Genomic DNA, 22214 nt, shown 5'->3' with positions numbered 1-22214 from the left:
GGTAGATTCTGCTTTTCATTCACTAATGTAAAAACTAATGTATAATAGCAGGGGTTTGGTTTGTTTATGTTTTTGTTGTTTTAGTTCCCGTGTGACTACTTAGCTCCAAGCAAGCAATTTATAGCATTCTTTCCACGGCTCAGGAGACATTATGAAAAGAGGTCAGATTGAATTAAAAGCCAGACTATAGAGAAAAGGGCAATTAAAGGATATCTTCTGGGCATTACAGAGCCAAAGAAATCAAGAACGCTTGACAACTATAGGTGACTAGACTGCATGAGGTCTGCACAAGAATGGTCCTTTCTGCAGTCAAGGGATGATGAAAGGGGGCCTCAATGGATGCTGCCTCTCACTAGTGGACTGTTGAATACTCAACGACTATGGCAGATTAAGGGCAGTTGTCCTTTAGTTGTGTGTCTTCTGGTGAAATAACAGGCTCCATGAACACACAGATAGCTCCAACTAAACTCTGTTTGTGAAAAAAACTTGTAGGATGAGCATAGAACTGATGTGGGGGGATAAATATAGAATAGGGTTGAAAGTGATAGTGGGCAGTATGTACTCTGTATATGTGAGTGAGTGTGTGTGTGTGTATAAATGTCAAAGAAAAAATTAATTAATAAAAAGTTTCTTAAATCGTTAGCTGCACTCACTCATCCCATAGACATGTATTTTACACCCCCAATTTACAAGGCTCTGTATTAGGTACAGCAATAATGAGAAGCGATGAATTTTCCTGTAGAGCCCTCTCTAGATTCAGGGATGGGCCACAGTAAGTTAGTGTATACTGCTGCTAAACAACCACACAACTGTGAGAAGAGCTAAGAAGAAAACAAGCAACTCAGATAAGATGTTGAGGGTTGCTTTCACTCAAACCAGCAGCAGAAACTCAAAAACAGTGTGGGCAGAGCAGACTGGCAAGGTAGGAGGTCGAGTGAGATAATGTGGAAGGATTGCCAGGTTTTAATGTCTCAGGAATTCACTGAGTAGGCCCAGGGAAACAGTTTGGACTTTATTAAACATGCCCCCAAAGCAGTATCATCAATCCCTTCCCCTGGTCCTCCCTAGTTCAACCCCCCCACCCCGGTACTGTTTTGTCCTGGGATCTATTCTGCTGACAGCCATCAAAGCACATTTAAATTTCTATATTTGAAAACCTCAGACTGGTTTAGAATTCATGATCCTCCTGCCTCTGCCTTTTTCAGCAAATTCTACAAGCATGTGCCACCACAAACAAAAGCACAAACATGAGCCAGGCGGTAGTGGCCATCCTTTTAATCCCAGCACTCAGGAGACAGAGGTAGGTGGATCTCTGTGAGATATTCATAAAGAAAGAAATTCTTAGTGATATCTTAGAACAGCTCAAAGATACATATTTGTCATAATTTATATTCTTCTATTATTTCACTGAAGGGTTGGAATGAGATAATTATGCTTAAATTTGCATTTGATGTACTAGATAAGGAAAAGAGGGGACTAGCATGCTGCAAGGCCGTTTGCTAGAATCTGGAAGCAGAAATGAAATCCTAATTCAGGGTAATTAATCTTGATTGTCAACATGACCAGACTGAGCATCACTCAAGAAAGAATGTGAGTATGTTTCTGTGAGGGTATTCTTAGAGAGTTTTAACTGAGGTAAGAATGCTCACCCTGAATGTGAGGAATCCCATTCCAAAGAGGAAGGTAGAAAGTAAGCTAAGTATTTTTTACTCTCTTTTTCCAGACTGCAGACACATTTGGCTCCTGTTCTGTGACTTCCTGCCATGGTGATTAGACCCTGTAAATAAGAAACGAAACAAACTCTCCATCTTTGAGCTGCCTCTGTCAGTTATTCTATCATAGCACTGAGAAAGGAAAACAGGAACACAGGGAGGTAAACAACCAACTGTCAGCTTGAGACATGGAAAATTATTCTGATAAGATGCAAAATCTTTGTCTTCTAGGCAGGTTATTAGATGGTAGGAATCAAAGCATGTTTTATAAAAGAAGAAAAAAGCTGACAAATTTTCTGTCATATTTTAGCAAAGAAAAATTCTAGTTTTGTGTCAGTATTTGATGCTAAAGTGTCCTTTAAAACCCCTATAAATGAACATCAAATCCTAGCTTTGACTATGATAAATAAATTCATTTTCTCTAAGCCTTATACAAGTTTTTCTATTTATTCAGTTTAGTACCATAGTCCCTCTTTCTCCTTCTGGAACACCTATCATTTTACTTTGGACAAAATCAATCTTGTTCTGTAACGGAGAGACAATCCATATACCTTGTATAAATAATTTAGCATGAATCTAAGATTTGAGGTTAGCAAAAGACTGAAAACTTTTTCTAAGCTGACACTATATCCACATAACATAATGATGGTTGCAATAAAATTTTGGCAGGATATTTTCACCTTCAGTTTCTGAGAACACTGAAAATATCCAAGGTTCACAGGACCACAGGAGATAAATGTGGGCATGAGAAGAGGGAGATCTCATGTTAGCTGGATTGGAGACTATCATTTTCCTAAAAAGGTCACTGAAGTTCTGAATTGTCTTTGATAAAGTTTAGGTCTTTACAAGCATTTTTACATTCATTTATTGTTTATTTATTTATTTTTATTTTTCTGCATATGGCTTCAGGGGAAGGTGCAATGTATATTGCAGACAGAGTGAGGTCCTCCTGCCATGTAGGCTGCAGGGATAAAACTTAAGGGATCAGTCATTGAGGCAAATATACGTACCTATAAACTCATTGCACCAGCCTAGCTTTGTATCTATTTTTTTTTTTAAATAAGTTAAACTGCATCGGTGATGTGTTGGGTCATGTTAAATGAGACCAACATAGAAGAGAGGGATAGAATGTTACAGAGCAGGGATACCCATGGGATAATATAGTCATGACTGACAAGGGAGCTCTGATGTTCAAACTTTGAGTATTAGGGAGCTTATGAAATTCCCATAATTTCTATATAAGAAGAGTATAGAAAATATTCATAAAGAAAGAAAAATTATATTGTCATAAATAATAAAATATGCACACTACAACTACAAAATGTCCCCAGACTAGATTAAAGTATGCATGACTCACCACAATAGATCTTAATTTATCAAATCAGTGAAAGGCCTGTGGGTGTAAGAAACCAATATGAATTCCATGATAAGGAGACCAGGTTCAGGGACAACTAGTAGGCCACCCAAATCACAGTACTGATAATGTCAAATAAAAATATCAGGATTTAATAAAGCAAAGAATTTATTTCAAAGGATCATTGCATTACAGAAGCTTCTCAGTTTCAGGAGGTCCCATTTATTCAATGTTGCCCTTAATGTCTATGCTGCTGGGGTTATACGTAGGAAGTGTTCTCCTGTGCCTATATGTTGTAAAGTACTTCCCACTTTCTCTTCTATCAGCTTCAGTGTGTTCAGACTGATATTGAGGTCTTTAATCCATTTGGACTTGAGTTTTGTACATGGTGATAGATATGGATCTATTTTCATTCTTCTACAGGTTGACAACCAGTTCTGCCAGCACCATTTGTTGAAAATGCTCTCTTTCTTCCATTGTATACTTTTAGCTCCTTTATCGAAAATCAAGTGTTCATAAGTTTGTGAGTTAAAGTCCGGGCCTTCTATTCGATTCCATTGGTCTACTTCTCTGTTTTTAGGTCAATACCAAGCTGTTTTCAATACTGTAGCTCTGTAATAGAGTTTGAAGTCAGGGATGGCAATGCCTCCAGACGATCCTTTATTGTATAAGATAATTCGTGATCCTAGAGAAGCTAAATAAGAAGGTGAACCCAAAGAAAAACATATAGTCATCCTCCTGGATATTAACCTTCATTAGGCGATGAAAGGAGACAGAGACAGAGACCCACATTGGAGCACCAGACTGAAATCCCAAGGTCCAAATCAGGAGCAGAAAGAGAGAGAACACGAGCAAGGAACTCAGGACCACGAGAGGTGCATCCACACACTGAGACAATGGGGATGTTCTATCGGGAACTCACCAAGGCCAGCTGGACTGGGTCTGAAAAAGCATGGGATAAAACCGGACCGCTGAACATAATGGACAATGAGGGCTACTGAGAGGTCAAGAACAATGGCACTGGGTTTTGATCCTACTGCACGTACTGGCTTTGTGGGAGCCTAGGCTGTTTGGATGCTCACCTTACTTGACCTGGAAGGAGGTGGGAAGTCCTTGGACTTCCCACAGGGCAGGGAACCCTGATTGCTCTTAGGGCTGACTAGGGAGAGGGACTTGATGGGGGAGGGGGAGGGAAATGGGAGGTGGTGGCGGGGAGGAGGCAGAAATCTTTAATAAATAAATAAATAAATAAATAAATAAAATAAAATTTATTTTCATTTAAAAAAAACATTTTATAAGAATCATTTTTGCCAAGTTTAAGTAAAGAAAATATCTTCAGGGTCACTGCAGATAGGTTGGGCTCTGAATGGAATTCTGCGGTAACAGTGTTCAGACTAACACTTTTGTCCTTGGAAAGACAAGACGATGAGATGAGGAGGTTAGAAAACAAGGGAAAACTTGTTTTTAGTTTAAAAAAAAAAACAAACTTTAGAAGAAAATTTGACAATATCAGGCTGTTATAAAACCAGTCCATAAAATTTATAGAAGTAATTGGATGACATTTGTTGAACAATAACTAATTGTGTCTAGAAGTCACCCTCCCTCTGTGTTTTCTGTCATGTCAAGAAATCTGCTTCAAGTTCTGACCGATGATCATTTCTAGACTCTGTATTTAGTGGCAGGGTTAAGACAGTAGCAGGCTACTTAGGTTATGAAATTACAAGCATAGTCTGTACTTTTTGAGTTTTGCTAAGTTAAAAATGTTTAAAATCATATTTGTTTATTATTTCATAGTAATTTTATTCCAAAAAATGACAAAGCGCTTGTAATTTCCAGTGTACGATAATACTAAGGAAAACATTTTTGAAAATACAAACATAAATTTTAGTGAAAACTGAATCGCTTAGGACACTAAATGCAATTATAGGGCAACTGTGGCAGCCTGATACTATTACTTAAGTCAGTAACGCTAGCAGTAAAAGTAATAAAACAATTAAGATTTAGATAGATACTTAGTTCCTGTATATTAGTTGCTTTGATCTTCATAACCTTTGAAGTATCTATTATTAACTACCCCAACTTTGTTGGTGAGAAAATTGAAGTTAATAATTTGAAATGTATGCCTGAGTTCTCAAAGCCAGTAAGAAATTCCATGTAAAGAACTGTGTACTTTCAGATAATTGGGTAATAATCACAGCCTTGAGGTCATAGCCCCTGTATTAGCTTGTCTTTGCCTCATGTTAAGCACCTAGAATTAACTGCTTAAAGGTTACAACTGTCATTTGTGCTATTAAAAACCTTTTTGACTCACTGCCTACTGAACATATAGTGAGGCTGTACCTCATGGCCTTCTTTTGACTGAGTAGCGTCATGGGGTTGGTCCTGGCCAGTGATTTGTGACCAAACCAGCACAAATAATAGCAACAGCAGTAGTAATGATATCGGGTTTCTCCTGAGCCAAAATAGAAAAAAACAAAACACGCACATTAGTGTGTGATGAGGGATACTGTGAAAATGTCACTTCCGCTCTCATTAGTCTCTCATGGGTCTATGTGTTCAATCCACATGAAGCCACGTCAGCTTACTGTATCCTGGTGTAATGGTACATATTGAGTTTCCTGGAAACCTGCATAGCCCAGGACCATTCTTCACTAAGCCAGACTACATTTTGTTCTGTGTAATGTCCCGGCTATGGAATATATGATGAGCTGATTCCTTTGCCTGTGAGCCCATGATGACTTCCTATGCTATAAAATGTGCTTCTTGGTCACATGCAATGCTGTATGCAATGTTTATATTGAGGCTGCTTAAGAAGTTCTCTGTACTATTCATAATGCTGTCAGCAGAAATATTAATGGCAAGGACAGCACTTTCATACTTGGAATGTGTGCATTTTAGTGAGGATGAAACTCGACCCAGTCCTTAAGAACAGAAGTTCAATATAATCAGCCTGATGCCAGCTTAAGGTGCTGACTTATGTCTTATAATTGTGTCCCTGGCTTGGTAGCATGTTGCTACAAGGAGGGTGTTGTTGACGGAGGCTTCTGTCCTGCCCAGTTCCGTAGCCATTCAGTTCCAAAGAAACACACAGAGGTCTACATTAATTAAAAACTGGTTGGCCTATTAACTGAGGCTTTCTTATTAACTCTTACATCTTACATTAACCTATAATTCTTGTCCATGTTAGCCATGTGGCTAGGTACCTTTTATTAGTGAGGCATTCTCATCATGTTTCCTTTGTGTCCCGGTGACAACTGCAGACTGAGCCTTTCCTCTTCCCAGAATTCTCCTGCTCTGGTCACCCGGCCTATACTTCCTGCTAGGCTATTGGCCAGTCAGCATTTCATTAAACCAATACAAGTGACAAATCTTTACAAGGTACAAGACCATTGCCCCACAGCAGGGTGTCATTACTGGTCTGTGTTGTAGGCAGATTAGATAGCAACAGTAGATTCAGGTGGGTGAACATTGGTGAAGGAATGCCTATATTAATGACCTGTGCATGAGCTCTGTCATAGGAGAGTTATCCTGGAAGGTATGATTCTGTCTGCCTCATCTGTGAGTCACCTTTGCAATATGCACTCCTGTGGGATGTTTCACATTCCAAAATATCTTAGACCATGGTCATTCTAAAAAGTCTATCTGTATACTTCCTTCAGATCTTTCACCAAAGTGTCTTTCCATTTCTTGGCAATTCAACCCAAACATTTGCAACTAGCCATGAATTGACCTAGATTTGTATTTCTAGGCCTGTCTCTTTCTAGGCAGAGTCTACAACCAAATGTCATACTAGAAGCTTTGCCTACTAGGAGGGTTGGCCTTCATCAATGTCCTTAGATTTACCCCTACCTGGGACATCTATTCTTTTGCTCTCTTTCAAGTGGTATTAACCTATTATAAAGGATATCAATCATGCTAATAGTCCAGGAGACAAGGGGACAAGACAGAGGCGGTGCCTTCATTACCGTACCATATACTGAAAGTTTTGGACCTTAATTTAAAGGCTTTAGTACTAAGTAAGAATCTTTCTATTAAAGAATACTGTGTTAGTCATTTCTAATGGGAAGCAGAGTTTTCAGGAGTCAAATGTAGCAGATACAGAGTGACGTACATAACGGACAACAGACTTCCGAGGCTTTCCTCCTTTTCAGGGCTGGTAACTGTAGTCCTGGGTACCTGAGGTTCAGCTGATTTGTATTTTGCATTAAGATGGGGTTAAGTATAAGAAGAAAGGTGGTTTGGCTCTTGGATGGTGAACGGGGTGAATTAGAGTAGAATTCTCTTATTTTCTTTTTCTGTCCTCCTCTTCATTTTTAATGATAAGTATCAATAGGATTTTTCTAGGTTTAGAAAATTCTCTGCCTTGGGAAACTTCATGATACCTGGTGATTGGGCAAAGCAAGAAACAGGAAGAGATAGAACTGTGGGGACATTTTTGTTACAGTTGTAGGGTTGTTCTCCAAAATAGCACATTGCTGATGTCAGGAACATCAGTGTCCATAGCAACAAGTGAAGGTGGTTTGGCATCTCAAAAATCAGGCAACAGCGAGAACACGGCATATTTTAGGCTGTGCTCTGAACTGTTTATCTGCCAATTGTTCTAACTGACCTGAGCCCGTTTTCTGAGTTCTCTGGATAATTAGGTGACACACAGCACAGTATCATTTAGAGTTTCCTGGTTCAAGCTGGCCAGTGTTGGAACACACCTTAATTCCCAGCACTGAGGAGGCAGAGACTGAAGACCTGAGTGAGTTCAAGACCTGTCTGGTCTTTGGAGTGAATTCCAGGACAGCCAAGGCTATACCAAGAAACCCTGCTTCAAAAACAAACAAACAAACAAATAGAGTTTCCTGGTTCAAGCTGGCCAGTGTTGGAACACGCCTTAATTCCCAGCACTCCAAGAGGCTCAGACCGCTGATCCAAATTCAAGGCCATCCTGGCCCACAGAGTGAAGGACAGCCAAGGCCATGAAGAAACCCTGTCTCAAAAGCAAACAAACAAACAAACAAACAAACAAACAAACAAATAGAGTTTCCTGATTTAAAGTTTGCAAATTGGAGACCTCAAGTGTCCCTCCATAGTTACAATGCAATTAGAGAAGGAAACATAAATTGTTTTAATAACTTGCATTCTTTGTGGAGCTCAGTAAAGAGTCATTTTGAATGAGTGTGCCTGGTAATGTGCTTTACTAATTATTTCATGATTCTCAACCTAAAATCTTAGCGTTCAGTTCCTAAGGAATACAAAACACGTGTGTGAAATACACACACAATCTGTATGAAAAAAAAACACGAAGAAATTGGGACCAGACCAGCACTTCCCAAGTTTTACTGAAACTGATGAGACCCTAGATATCTCTGGGGTAAAAAGTATCTGGGGGACAGAATCCATAAGGTCCAGAATCCAATTTGTGCTTTTAAATGGCCAGTGACTGGGCTGAAAGGTACTTGGGGCATATCCTGAAACAAACAGGAGGTCCTCAAATAGTCAAAAGAGAATATATTGAGGAATTGTCTCATCATCAGAAATAAAAAGATATTTAAATTTCTTTTATGTATGTTGCCCCTTCCTATTTCTTTTTTTTTTTTTTTCTTTTTTTGGTTTTTCGAGACAGGATTTCTCTGTGGTTTTGGAGCCTGTCCTGGAACTAGCTCTGTAGACCAGGCTGGTCTCGAACTCACAGAGATCCGCCTGCCTCTGCCTCCCAAGTGCTGGGATTAAAGGCGTGTGCCACCACCGCCCGGCTCTATTTGTATTTTCCAACCTGGGTTTCCCTGTGCTAAAATCAGCTGACCTCAAGCTGGAGGTCTTCTCGCCTAGCCTACCCTTGCTAAAACCCCAGGCAAACATTACCGTGTCCGGCTCTTAAATGAACCTTCATTCACTCACACATTTTAAAGAAAGAAGAAAAAAGGCGAGACTGAGAAGTACAAATAAAAAATAAAATAAAGCTAGTTCTAGCGTATATCAATTTGCATTCAATTTTTTCATTCAGTTTGGATCTATAAAAATAAGTAATGAAAAGCAATGAACAAAAAGCTAGTTTCAGCTTTGCTGTTAGAAAAAGCATGCAAGATTGTTTCTCCTTGCAATACCCAGGCCTGCTGGCAGGCAGGCCTTGACTCTTGGAAACATTCTTGCACATTAACTTCAGGAAGACTTCTAGGAGAAAGCTACAATTGAAAGTAACTGAAAATAATTTTTCAGTCTCAGTTTCTTTGACTTGACAGTAAAATAACCACAAGGTCCAACCACTGGGTCAAAAAAAAAAAATCAATCAAAACCCAGGGGGTTCTAGTGTCTTTAATTTTCGCATTAGTCTCTATAAAGACAGACTCGGGAGGGGGAAAAAAATCACAACCCAGGAAAAAGGCACTTTTAGGTACTGGAAATAAACCTGGGTCAGTTCGTTGTGCGTCCAGATCCTGCCACCTCACTCACAAATCTGGTGGCCCTTAGCTGTATCAGAGCGAGAACGCAACCTCCTGTCCTCGGGACTGCAATGTCCACTCCGGTGGGGCTTCCTAGATTTGGAATCTCAAGCCTGGGAGCGACCTGGGGCCAGGTCGGTTAAGCGGCTGCCCGCCCTGGCTTTGCGCCACGTCTCCCGCAGTTCCGCGTCTGCGCACGGCCGAGGGGCAGGAGCTGGGCCGGCCGGGGAGGTGCAGGGCGCCACAGGAGCCAATGGGCGCGCAGGGGGGGAGCCGGGCTGGCTGCGGCGGCCGGCGGGGTTCGCACTGCCGGGATGGACGGCGAGCGCCTGGCGTCGGGTTCCTCGGAGCTGGCGGTCGGTGAGAGCCCGCGGGGCGGCGCCCCGATCCCGGGTGGCAGCGGTTCCTGCAGCCTGCTGCAGGCCGACGTGCTGGATCTGGACGAGGACGAGGACGACTTGGAGGTGTTCAGTAAGGTGAGGGCAGGGGACGTAGCCGCGGCTGTGGCGGGAGCGGTGCGTCCAGGGAAAGTTCCAGGGTGACTCAACTCCGTGTCGGATCCGGAGCTGGAGACAGTACACCCAGCCTCAACCAGCCACTCCCTTCTCCGCACTTTGACCTTCTCAGAGGCACGGCAAAGGCTTATGGAGTCTTAAAAGTTCTGATTTTTTTACCCCCTTACTCTTCCCAGTTTTCCTTCCTTGACAGGGGCATCCCATATCATGCATGGGCGTGTGGCCCGAAACTGCTCCTCCTCCCGGCTTCTTGATAATCCTGGAGTCTAGGAAAGCATTTCTTTACTGAAGGTTTACTGTTGTTACGCATGAATGGGAAAGTAGGGTCACACCCTAAGAGAGTCTGGAATCCTGTGACCATTAGGTGTGGAAATCCTTTCAGCAGGAGAAAGCCTGGCCTTCACTATAGGCGGAGCTGAAGAATTTTATTGGGGGTGGAGGAGCGGTGCAGTTAACTCTGGTCCAAACCCCAGATGCAGTCTGCATATTTCCTTCCCATTTGCTTGGAAATCTAACCTCAGAGGCGCTCCCTGACTAGTGTTATAATTGGACAAAAAGGAACTTATGGGCATTAGTGGTTGACTTGGGTGCCTGCGGCCTGAAACTTGCACTTTCTGAAAGTTCCAAACAAAAATACCTTTCTTGTGGCGCAATCCAGTATCGCAGCAGTTTCTCAGAGGTGCCATGAAGGGAAGACTTGAACTCAGTAGGAATATCGTTATCAGTGACTGCGGCATCTGCGACAGAGTTATAGGTTACCTTGAGATGTTAAAACGGCCCACCTGCTTAACAACCGGCAAACAGAAGTTAGCGCTTAGCCAGTGTACTTGGACTACAGTGCTGAACTCACAAACTTCATTTTGCACCCTTTAGAGCCTACAGAGTGGTTCACCCAGTTGTCTTCGCCGTGGGTGTCGTATCACGGTTCTTTGTACTCGGCTTTTCTTTTTATTTAACTATAAAAGTAGAATTGAGTCATGGTTAGTTTCAATACTGCTTTAAAATTTTATTTTATTTTTTATTTATTTGTCTGTGTGTGCACATGTGTGTGTGTGCTTGTGCCCTGGTGCACAAGTGACGATCTGAGCACTGCCTGCATTCTGTCCTCTCCTTCTATCATGTGCACTCTGGGATATTGAACCCAGGTCCCCAGGCCCTGCAGCAAACAACTGTCTCTACTGAGCCATTCAGTGACTCAATACTTCCTCCCCCCATTACACACATACTTCATGTTCAGATTAGTGTGGAATTTACATAATTGAGGGAGAAGTGTTGGAATTGGAGGTTTTACATCAAAATCTGGAATTGATGTAAACTTTCCAGGTAGCCTCTTCTCTTAAATTCTGTCCCTTAGGCCTCCCTGGAGAACCCATGTCTCAGTGAATTCCTGGGGTCCAAGATGACTCTGAGATGGTCTGAGGTAGAGGAGCTGTTCAATTGCTTGGGTCTGTGGAATGTTTGGGATTGCTGGAGTCATAGATGTTCCTGGTAAGAAGGAAATGCCAGGTTGCCTATGAATAAGCCATAAGCAGTTTCAGAACAAGGCCACCACCCCTCAGGATTTCGATTGCCAGATTTCGTTGGAGAGGTTATTGCTGAGAGTCATACACTCCTCTCCTTTTTATACTGTCCTGGTTTTTTATTCTTTTAAAAAGATGAGTTTCCAAAGTTTCCAAAGATGGTGGCACTTGCCTTTAATCCCAGCTCTCAGGAGGCAGAGTCAGGCGATCTCTTTGAGTTCAAGTTCTTGTCTTCCAGAGCTAGTCCTAGAACAGGCTCCAGAGCTAGGGAGAAACACTGTCTTGAAAAACCAAAACGAAAAAGAAGAAGAAGAATTGTTTCAGTCTTGTACATGTGTACCAAGCCCTACTTGCTGCTTCGTAACTTCATGTACTTGCTGCTTAGAGAAAGGTAAGAACTATGCCTTAGAAGGTGAAAAATGTGTAATACTGGTTAAAGTCTAAAGAAATTACCATGCTGAAAAAACATGTAGTTCCTCCCATGCTTATTCCAAGGGGTTAAAACTTTCAACCATTAACCACAATTGGACAAGCATAATCATGAAAGATTCCGTTGGACCCATTCTTGGCAATGTTCCTCGTCAGTCTTTCTCTCTGGAGCTCTGCTACTGTCCGGCCTGTTCCATGACGGAGTCTGCCCAGTACTTGTGAAGCCAACTCTCAGTGACCCTTACTACTGTGAGATTGGTGACATTCACAATTAGAGACACCTTTTCTCCTTAGATTGTTTGTGAATATAGGTCCCTTCTAGAGTCAACCCAAAGAATAAGAACTTTGACTGACTGAAACATTTTCTCCCAGAAAAAGCACGTTTTTTTCTCCTCTTAAGAAAAACATTCAATATCTGTTTCTTCCTCTCACAGTCTTGAAGCCTAGATGGCAAGATAGGAAAAACACTAAGTGGCAACATAAACCAGGAGGAACAGAAAAAAAAATCAAAGTGGAGCCTATTGAGTTTTCAAAAACTCACCAAGGAGTAATTGATCCCCTGCTTGAAAAAAAAAAAAAACATGGAAAATGCAGCAAGTATTGATTTTAAAAAGTAACTACTACTTTTTTGGGGGGGGAAGAGATCAGAGAACATAAACAACAGCACAAGGAAATAAAGGAAAAATGTTGCAAATAACAGCAATCATGTAAAAATTGCCTTAGAACTTGCCCACAAGGAGATGAAAGAGAAATACTAACAACAAGAAAACAGGCCAATTCTCTTTCCCTTGCATAGATAGACCTGTGTTATATGTGTGTGTTGTCTGTGCATTCATGTTCATATGTGTATGTGCACATGGGGACCTGAGGTTGACATCAGGTATCTTCCTTCTTCATGTTCTACCATGTGAGTTGAAACAGGGTGACTTACAGAGCCAGAACTGGCATCAAGCTTCCTTCATTGAATCCCTTTCTCTGTCTCCCATGTTGGAGTTAACAGGCAGGCCACTGCCCACCCAACCCAACCCCTTTGGTTCTGGGGATCAGAATTCTAGTGCTCATGGAGTGTGGCAAGCACTTTACCGTAAATGCCAGTTTGTATTCTCCACTTTTATGGGGGAAATTCACCCCTAAAAAGTTTCTGAAAATTATGCCGGGCGGTGGTGGCGCACGCCTTTAATCCCAGCACTTGGGAGGCAGAGGCAGGCGGATATCTGTGAGTTCGAGACCAGCCTGGTCTACAAGAGCTAGTTCCAGGACAGGCTCCAAAACCACAGAGAAACCCTGTCTCAAAAAACCAAAAAAAAAAAGTTTCTGAAAATTATAATACACATAAACTACTCATACTTTTATTATACACTATCACATCTAGTTTTTTTTTTTTTTTTTTTTTTGGTTTTTCGAGACAGGGTTTCTCTGTGGTTTTGGAGCCTGTCCTGGAACTAGCTCTTGTAGACCAGGCTGGTCTCGAACTCACAGAGATCCGCGTGCCTCTGCCTCCCACATGCTGGGATTAAAGGCATGCGCCACCACCGCCTGGCACATGTAGTTAGTTTTGAGAAGTGTAACTTGTAGCTCCAAATGCAATTAATTAAAATTTTTTTTTTTTTTTAAATAATAGTCCAGAGCCAAAGAGTGGTTAAGAGTGCTTGGTGCTCTTGCAGAGGACCTAAGGTCAGTTCCTAGCACCCATGTGGGGCAGCTCACAGCCACCTGTAACTCCTGGAGATCCTGGCTTCCATGGACACTTCTGCATCTACACATGCACAGACATACCTGTATTCATATAGATTAAAAATAAATTAAGTCTTTAAAGATGGACCATAAAGAGATTCTGAAAGATAAGGATCAGGAGAAGTCTTGTTTTCAATCTTTAACAAGGTCATGGAATGGATCATTTTGTGTTTTGTTTATAAATTTTGGAAAGAAAGAGATGATTAGTAGAAGAAGTCAATATGTCTCATATAAATATGGAAATCTTAAGATTATTTATGATGAAACAGAAGCTTAGTAACAGACATGTTTATTTTTAAGTTTGAGTTTGAAGGAATGCACATTCTTTTAGAAGTTATTTCTGAAAGATGATAGGTTATACATTTAGATAGTCAACCTTTTCATTACGATTATAGAATTTTTAAGGATAAATCACTTTATGAATAAAAGTTTCCCTGCCACAGGATACTACAGGCTGAGGGACATGCTTTGATTATCAGCTCAGCTGTGGAGAAGATCTCCTGTGAATGGCATCATGCGGATGAATTACAGTGGAAGGAGGGAACTATCACATTATCAGACAGGAAACCAGAGGGACCAGGAGAGGCCCCAGTCTTGTTTTCTGTTTAAGACCCTCTTGAAGGAACCAAGTCAGGGTCCCATGAGTCCTCCTTTAAACCTAAGGCTCTGTCAGTAGATACAACCTTCTATGGGTTCTGTGAAAGCACACACTGACAGGAAGTTCCGCAGACTATATTAAAACCACAGCAGTGACAGAATGACGTGCTATACTAGCCAGAAAGTCTATCAAATATTTAGAAGATACTTGAAATACCTACCTACACACACACACACACACACACACACATATATATATATATACACATATATATATGGAAATCTATATATTTATGTTTCTTTCCCAATCTTTGTTATGTGTTAGATGCTCTATCAGTCATTACTCTGATAAAAATCAGAATTTTCTTTAATACTTTAAGTGCAATATTAGTGCCGGAATTATTTATAGAACTTATGGTTTATATTAAGGAACAAGCAAAGTCCAATGAAGCACTTAAAATCCGATAGCATCAAAAAGCCATTAGCATTGTTCTGCTCGGAAGGAATGAGGTATAGAAACTGTTGAAGGCTGGAGTTGTGTAGGAAGTGTCAGATGAACTTACAAAGCAACACAGCTCGTGCCAGCAGGGTTGTATCATGGAAGGGAGATCACATGGAGCATACTTTCTTAGTTTCCCTGTACCTTCCCTGGAGAGCATGCTTAAGGGTCCCCAAGGGAAGCTGCCAAGGCGACATCATGGTAGGGTCAAGCTTTCTAACATACACTCATAGATGGAGCCTGAGGTGGAAAACGAAGAATGACTTGGTTTGACTGTACACAGTACCGAAAGGTAGAGGGTAGCTTTACATAAGGAAAACCACTCTGTATCTCCCTTTTCACGTGTTCCTTTATGGTGCAACCTACCATCCATCTGTCAGGCTATGGGAGGGATCTATGCCTCTTTCATGAAACCTGGAGGTGGGGTATGTGACCATCTTGATGAATATGGTATGATGGAAACACTGAGTCCTCTTCATCCAGTGGGGCAGTGTCTGCTTTTCAATGCTATCTTGTCAGAAACATGGGATAAGGCCTCCAATTGGGGAGATTACACTGAGGTCATTATAAGTGAAAATACAGCCCAAGGCATAATCTTAGTGGTTAGGACCAGAGGCAACCTCCATTTGTCTGAATTTGAAATCCTGGCTCTACTAATTAGAAAATTAGAAAATTGTTTCATGAAGAAAGCCATTTGATGGCAATGACCCAGATGAGGAGAAACAGTAAATATGAGGATTTAATAAATGTCTCTGCTCCTCTTTTCCTAAGGCTTGCTTCTGTATTGTGGCTCAGAGAGATGCCAGCAGAAGGGAGGAGAGAGGGAGGGAGGAGGAAAGGAAAAAGAATGAGTGACTATAGAGCCAATCTAAGACTATTTACAGTCCACCCACTGGAAGTCCCACTCGATGCTATCACAGCTCTCTTTTATGTGAAGCGCTCTTGTATATTCTTCTCTAAGTGAAAGATGGAAAGAGAAGGGTGCAACCCCAGGTTCTCTGTTTGAGTTAGCACATGTGATCACTTATAATATTAAAGGAAGAAACTTCAGACTAAGTTGCAAGAGAACACTTTATTGAACTGTTTTATGAGTACACATTGCATATGGGTTTTGGTGCCTGGAAGATCAATACACACAAATGCCACAGTGCTGCATCTAAACAATTGTTGCTTCTCCAAGGTAGCCAGGAGTATTGACAATGCTATAACCTGAACTGTCTGTGCCTTGTCTGAGGATGTTCCACCCCCCTTCTTTGACAGGGCTGATGGGGGGTGTTGAAAGACTGCCAGAAATGGCAAAGAAATGCTTTCTCATTGCTAAATGCGGATGTTGTAACCATTCTATAGGAAGCTGTATTAAGGGAGAGGTTAAGAAGCTGTTGAGAGTAAGTTGGAAATCAATATCATCACCTTCTGTTGACACTGGAGCTGACAAGTTTTGTCACATAGTTTTGTGTGTGTGTCCATCCCGCTGAGGTTGCGTTTGGGTGGCCATGGCTGTAAAGAAAATCTTCAGACAAAGCAAAGCAAAGTGCTTTAGCTCAGGAAGACCTGGATTCTTTATTCTTTCTGAAGAATCACTAAGGGCTGGGTGGGTTACATGGTTGCAGTTTGAGGGGCACAACCAGGACCATAGGGCCTGACATCAATGAAGTTTCACTCTATTCAAAGTTGAGTTTACTCATTGTAATTTCTGAAGTGAGAAGGATTACATAGTGTCAGCCTGAGTCCTGTCACTGAAAATGTTAGTGCAAGCCAGGTGACAAATGGTACCAGAGGAAAGCAGGGTGTGATGGTTGAAATGTCCTTTTCACCAGGAAGAGGGGTTACAATGGAGTTTTATCATGCTAAATCAACTGGAAAGGCATTGGAGAAAAACAAATCGTAAATTTGTGGTCCTTCCCAATCCTTCAATTTAATGCCCATATAGAATAATATCCCTCCATGCACTAATTCTCAATGTGTCTCTTTCCAATCAGAAGGAGGATTTGTTTTGACTCATAGTTTAGCATGTACACAGTCTGTTAGGGTGGGAAGACATAATGGTGGGAGCATAAGGTGGCTGCTCTCATTTCTTTCTGCAATCAGGAAGTGCAGACCAAACGTTCTCTTTTCTATTTAATTTCCTGCTCTTTGTGTCGTTGTTGCTGAGGAATCTAGGACACAATGCCCTGTATTTACTTTGCATTTACGCACTAATCACTCACCATATCTTTCCATATATATGAAATGGTTCTGTCAGCTCTATCCTTTCCCTTCCATTTTTCATGTCTGTGTGTATACATGTTTTTTGCATGTGTGTAAGTATGCACATGTTGTGTGTGTATGTGTGTGTATGTAAGCTCTAGGTTGATTCTGGGAACAATCCTTGAGATAGGGGGTCTCAATCAAACCCAGAGCTCACTGATATGGCTATTCTTGCTCGCCAGTTCACTTTAGGAACTAACCTATCTCTGTTGAGGTTACAGTTGGGCTTCTATGCCCACCTTGTATTTATGTGGGTTCTGGGATTTGAATTCCAGTCCTCTCACTTAATCCCTGAGCCATGCCTCAAGCCTGGTTTTGTCTTTCTGCTATTAGAATTAGTGCTGCTTTGGGCTCTCACTGCCCCATCTAACTGGTTACTTACTTGGTAATCTCTAAGAATGATTGATAGAGCCTGAGGGTGTTTACTGTCCTCATCTCCTCCTGTCTTCTGTAAGTGTGCTTGCATACCTAGATGCCTGGTGAGCTTTCTGGTCAAGGTTCTTGGTGATCAGGACACACATTCGTTTTGCTGTCTTCTCTAGCCCTTTAACTCTGTGTCCTGAGGATGAGCTCCATATCTTTGGAGCTGTCTGAAATGTGGCATTTTAGAACCTCTTCCAGAAAGGATGATTCAGAATCTTCTGGAACAGGATTCTCTAGCGGTGATCTAGGTCCATTTCCTTGCCATTCATGAGCTGACTCTCGTTTTTACTTACTTATAATTATTATTGGAGTAAATAAAACAATTTCCTTCTTGCTATTTACTGTGTAACTTACAACTACCTCCTCCAAGAGTTACTCTTCTTTCCATACGTACATACATGTAGTTAATTTTCTTCTGCTCTGTGCTCTCTGTGACACTGTTGTGAATGGTCAAATATCAATAAATTTTGCCATATAATTTTTCTTCTATGTAAAACTTCTATTGCTTGCCTGTTTCCAATAAGCTAAGATTGCAGGCAGGAGAATAAGACAATTAAATACAGAATGTTTGATATTTGGTATGCATTTGTATTAGCAAATGATATGGGCCTTGACATTTTTAAATTTATAAACCCAATTATTAACAATAATTTGCTAATTATCTGGATTTCAGGCAAGGCTGTTGGCGTTATATTATTCTTTCCAATCCAGATACTAAACTAAGCAGATGAAAAACAAGTTAGTCTTAATCAGTGTTGAGTAATCGTTGCCAGATGACAGAGAGCTGGGTTGTGCCTAGATCCTGGATAAAATCCCCTCTTGGTGGTGTATGAGAAAGACTAATGCAAGGTGTATAAATGGCAGGAGAATCATCAACACACTCTCTGTTCTTGAGAAAGTAAGTCACTAACACCTGACTCAGGTGGTTAGAAGGCTGGAAAGCAACTCTCAAAGGAAAGAAGTGAAATGGTAAGGGATGAATAGTTTGCAGAGCAAATCTGAAGGCTGGGAAAGCAGGCAGAGACTCCACAGGGACGCTTCCTTAGTGAGACACAAGGGTTTGTTTGTTTCTATCTTCTTGCTCCACAACAATAGAGATTATTACATATATTTTGATAAGCTGTCAACAACATTGTTTAGACTCCAAATATCTTATTTTCTGTAGTTTTTCTGTTTTTAATCCTTGAGGGACTTAATGATGTCCCCTGGCACATCTCTGAAGTAACAACCTGTTTCATTTTTCCAAGTGGCTAGAGTGATTATGAGGAAACTCAGAATTTCATGTGTCTGTTTGTACTATGTGCTTTCCGAAGAAAATGCACAAGTAAACATTAAGCATTGACATAATCACCTGAGAGATTTATTTTAAGGCTTCCCTATAAGTTGGTGAAGAATCATGTCATGAAAATAAGTTGCCTGTTTTAAACAGAATATTTGATTAACTCTGGTAGTGTATATATTAGCCATGATGGACAACACAACATTCCCTGTAGTGTAAATAATAAATGAAAGTAAGGCTATCAGCAGATTCACTAAAACACAGTAAGGTCAGAAAATTAAGCCAGTAGTATTTGACATTAAAAATAATATTTTAATACATTTTTTTATTTTAAGTTTATTTATTTATTAGTGTGTGTGTGTGTGTGTGTGTGTGTGTGTGCGCGCGCGCGCGCGCACGTGGTGTAGATGCCCTGGTGACCAGAAGAGGGCAGCAGATCCAATGGGCTGTTGTAAACATTGAACTGATTTGGGAGCCTCTGCATGAGCAGTCCGTGTTCTTAACTGTTGAGCCATTCTCTTGCTCCTCTATTTTTAATGTTTACTTTGGGAAGTGTTAATACTTGATATGTTCCCTCTTTCCCATTAATAAATTTATTGAGGTATAATTTACATATGCTAAAATTCACTCGTTGTTGTGAGGGGGTTAATTTCTTAAGTCAGTTAATGGAGTGGTAAAGTCAATGTCAGCTGTTCAGTACATTTTTGTGTCCCCCATAAAACTTATCATATCATCCAGCCAGCTCCATCTACTAATTTACTATTATTTTCCTTCAGAGACTTATTCCTCAGATTATTTTATGTATAAAGCCATACCCTATATGGAATTTTATAGCTGACTTGCTTTATTTGGTACATTTGTTTTGTTGATTGAGATTGGTTTGATTGAGACAGGGTCTTTCATACCCCTCAGGCTAGCCTTAGACTCTCAGTCCTTCTGTCTCTGCCTCCTCAGTGTTGGGATTACAGGCCTTGACACCATGGCTAACCCAATCTATTTCTGAAGTGATTTTTTTTTCTACTTTTATTCATAATTTAAAATTATTTATTTTACTATCAATTTAAATTTTGTTAGATTTTGCTTTGTTTGAGGCAAGGTCTTATGTAGCCCAACTTGACCTTAAACTCAGATTTCTCTTTTCTCCTCAGTGCTATGCTGTAGGAAGGCTGCTTGTTCATTCCCTGGCCACCCAGACTCCCAAAATAATCACACAGAAACTTTATTGTTTAAATCACTGCTTGACCCAGTAGCTCTAGCTTCTTATTTTCTAACTCTTACATCTTAATTTAACTCATCTCCATTAATTTGTGCATCACCACGAGGTTGTGGCCTACCAGCAAAGTTTCAGCACATCTGTCTCCAACATGGGCTCCATGGCCCCTCTCTGACTCTACCTCCTTTCTCCCAGCATTCAGCTTAGTTTTCCCCACCTAAGTTCTATCTTGCTATAGGCCAAGCCAGTTTCTTTATTCATTAATGGTAATCAAAGCATACAGAGGGGAATCCACATCAGGGCTAGAATCACAGTCCTATGCCATCATTCCCAGCCACATAGGTATTTTTTGTTGTTGTTGTGATATAAATGATACTCATTTGTGTGTGAGTGTGTGTGTGTGTGTGTTTATTGATTTTTATTGAGCTCTACATTTTTCTCTGCTCCCCTCCCTGGCTCCCTCCTCACCTTCAACCCTCTCCTAAGGTCCCCATGCTCTCAATTTACTCAGGAGATCTTGTCTTTTTCTACTACCCATGTAGATTAGATCTATATATATCTTTCTTAGGGTCCTCATTGTTTAGATTCTCTGGAATTGTGATTTGTGGGTTGGTTTTCTTTGCTTTATGTTTAAAAACCAGCTATGAGTGAATACAGGTGATAATTGTTTTTCTGGGTCTGGGTTATCTCAAGGAAAACAGCTTCATTGTTTAAAATGAAATCTGAACAATACAAAGAGTGTTTCAAATTAAAATGGAAACCTCGTTGTTTGTGAGCTAAAAGCATATCAGATTCTTGGCTGATGGGCTGATGGGTCTTTAGAATCAGAAAAAGAAACAAGGAACCCTGCTTGTTTTTCTTGTCAGAGACTGAGCGGGTCAAATGTGGACCCCGGTTTTAACTCCTTGAGCATCTTCTGTTTTCACTAGGGCGTACCATAGCTCTGCACAAGTCTCAGGGGTTTTCTTACAATAAGCACTTATTTCTTGCTTGTGGCCCTGTCTGTCAAGGCTGAACTGGCCCTCCGATAGGCTTTGAGTCTGCCTCATAAGGCCTCTTCATTTTCAGTCCATGCTATGGCAGTGACTGATAACTGGAACACGCTGTCCTTGAGACAGAGGGAAAAGAACACGAACACTTATGGAAACTAGCCATGGTTCTGCAATCTTCTGTTCAGATGCATCCCCTAGTCCAAAGCAAGTCTCTGGTCAGGCTCCTTGATTGATCTTCCACAAAAAGGAATTACAAGATTGCCTGGTGTTTAACAAGTGCATAGTCCTCTCACAGGATGAAGCCCGCAACCTCTAACTGTGGTCCTGTAGAAAACTGTTAGGCAGTTAATACACTGGGTCTTTCTGAAGAAATAAACCCAAATCTGTAATCAAGTGTTAAGTACTTTTAAAAAGGAAAATTTCCCATTAGGTAATACATCACAGAAGTGTAATTGAGTTTAAGTGTAACCGCACTGGTTTCATGATTAACTGCATCCGATTGGCTAAGGTCCATTTAGAGTCCCAGTAAGAACACACCTAAGACACAGCTCCTCAGCAGGGTCCAGCTGGAACTGCCACCTTCCTGTTGAATTTCAAGGACGCCGTTCATTCTGGAGTTCTCCCCTCACTCACAAAGAACGACACCACAAAAATGTGGCTATCTGAGAGTCTAACCCAGTAAAACCCATTATCCACCCCTTCAGTGTTTACCTTATCTATCTGTCTATCTATCTATCTATCTATCTATCTATCTATCTATCTATCTATCTATCTATCTATCGCCTTGGCCTTAATGATCTCTTACAGTACTTCTCCTGCCTCAGTGCTGTACACAGTAACTCTTCAGAGAGCCTCCTTAAGTCCCTCCTTCTCATTCTTTTTGATTTTTTGAGACAGGGTTTCTTTGTAGCTTTGGAGCATGTCCTGGAACTCCCTTTGTAGACCAGGCTGGCCTTGAACTCACAGAGATCCGCCTGCCTCTGCCTCCCGAGTACTGGGATCAAAGATGGGCGTCACCACCGCCCGGCAAGTCCCTCCATCTCAAGGACAGCTTTTCAGCACCCTTCCTTCCTTCTCCTTCACCCTGTTCCCCAGAGAGGCTACCCCTTTCACTAGACCCTACTCCTTTCTTTGTTGACATTTACTCCCGCTTTTTGTTTGTTTTGTTTTCAGGTATGTATAGACAGGGCATCACTAAGTACCTCAGATGTGTTTCAAAATCAGTCTGATCCTTCCGAGGGCTGGGATTACAGGTGTATGCAACCATAG

General features: G+C 41.1%; 1 protein-coding gene across 1 annotated transcript in view; it reads left to right on the top strand.

Moving 5' to 3' along the window:
* The first annotated feature begins 9793 nt into the window (after positions 1–9793).
* Snx7 (sorting nexin 7) overlaps positions 9794–22214 on the top strand; it is an 82340-nt gene continuing 69919 nt past the window's right edge. Inside the window, exon 1 of the mRNA XM_057793692.1 lies at positions 9794–9973. Coding sequence (XP_057649675.1) covers positions 9812–9973 — 162 coding nt within the window. The 5' untranslated portion in view covers positions 9794–9811. The remainder of the gene's footprint in view (positions 9974–22214) is intronic.

This window comes from Chionomys nivalis, chromosome 18 (genome assembly GCF_950005125.1).
Source record: "Chionomys nivalis chromosome 18, mChiNiv1.1, whole genome shotgun sequence".
Taxonomy (NCBI): domain Eukaryota; kingdom Metazoa; phylum Chordata; class Mammalia; order Rodentia; family Cricetidae; genus Chionomys; species Chionomys nivalis.
The sequence above is the reverse complement of the archived record's forward strand: the minus strand, read 5'-3'. Positions and strand labels throughout refer to the sequence as shown.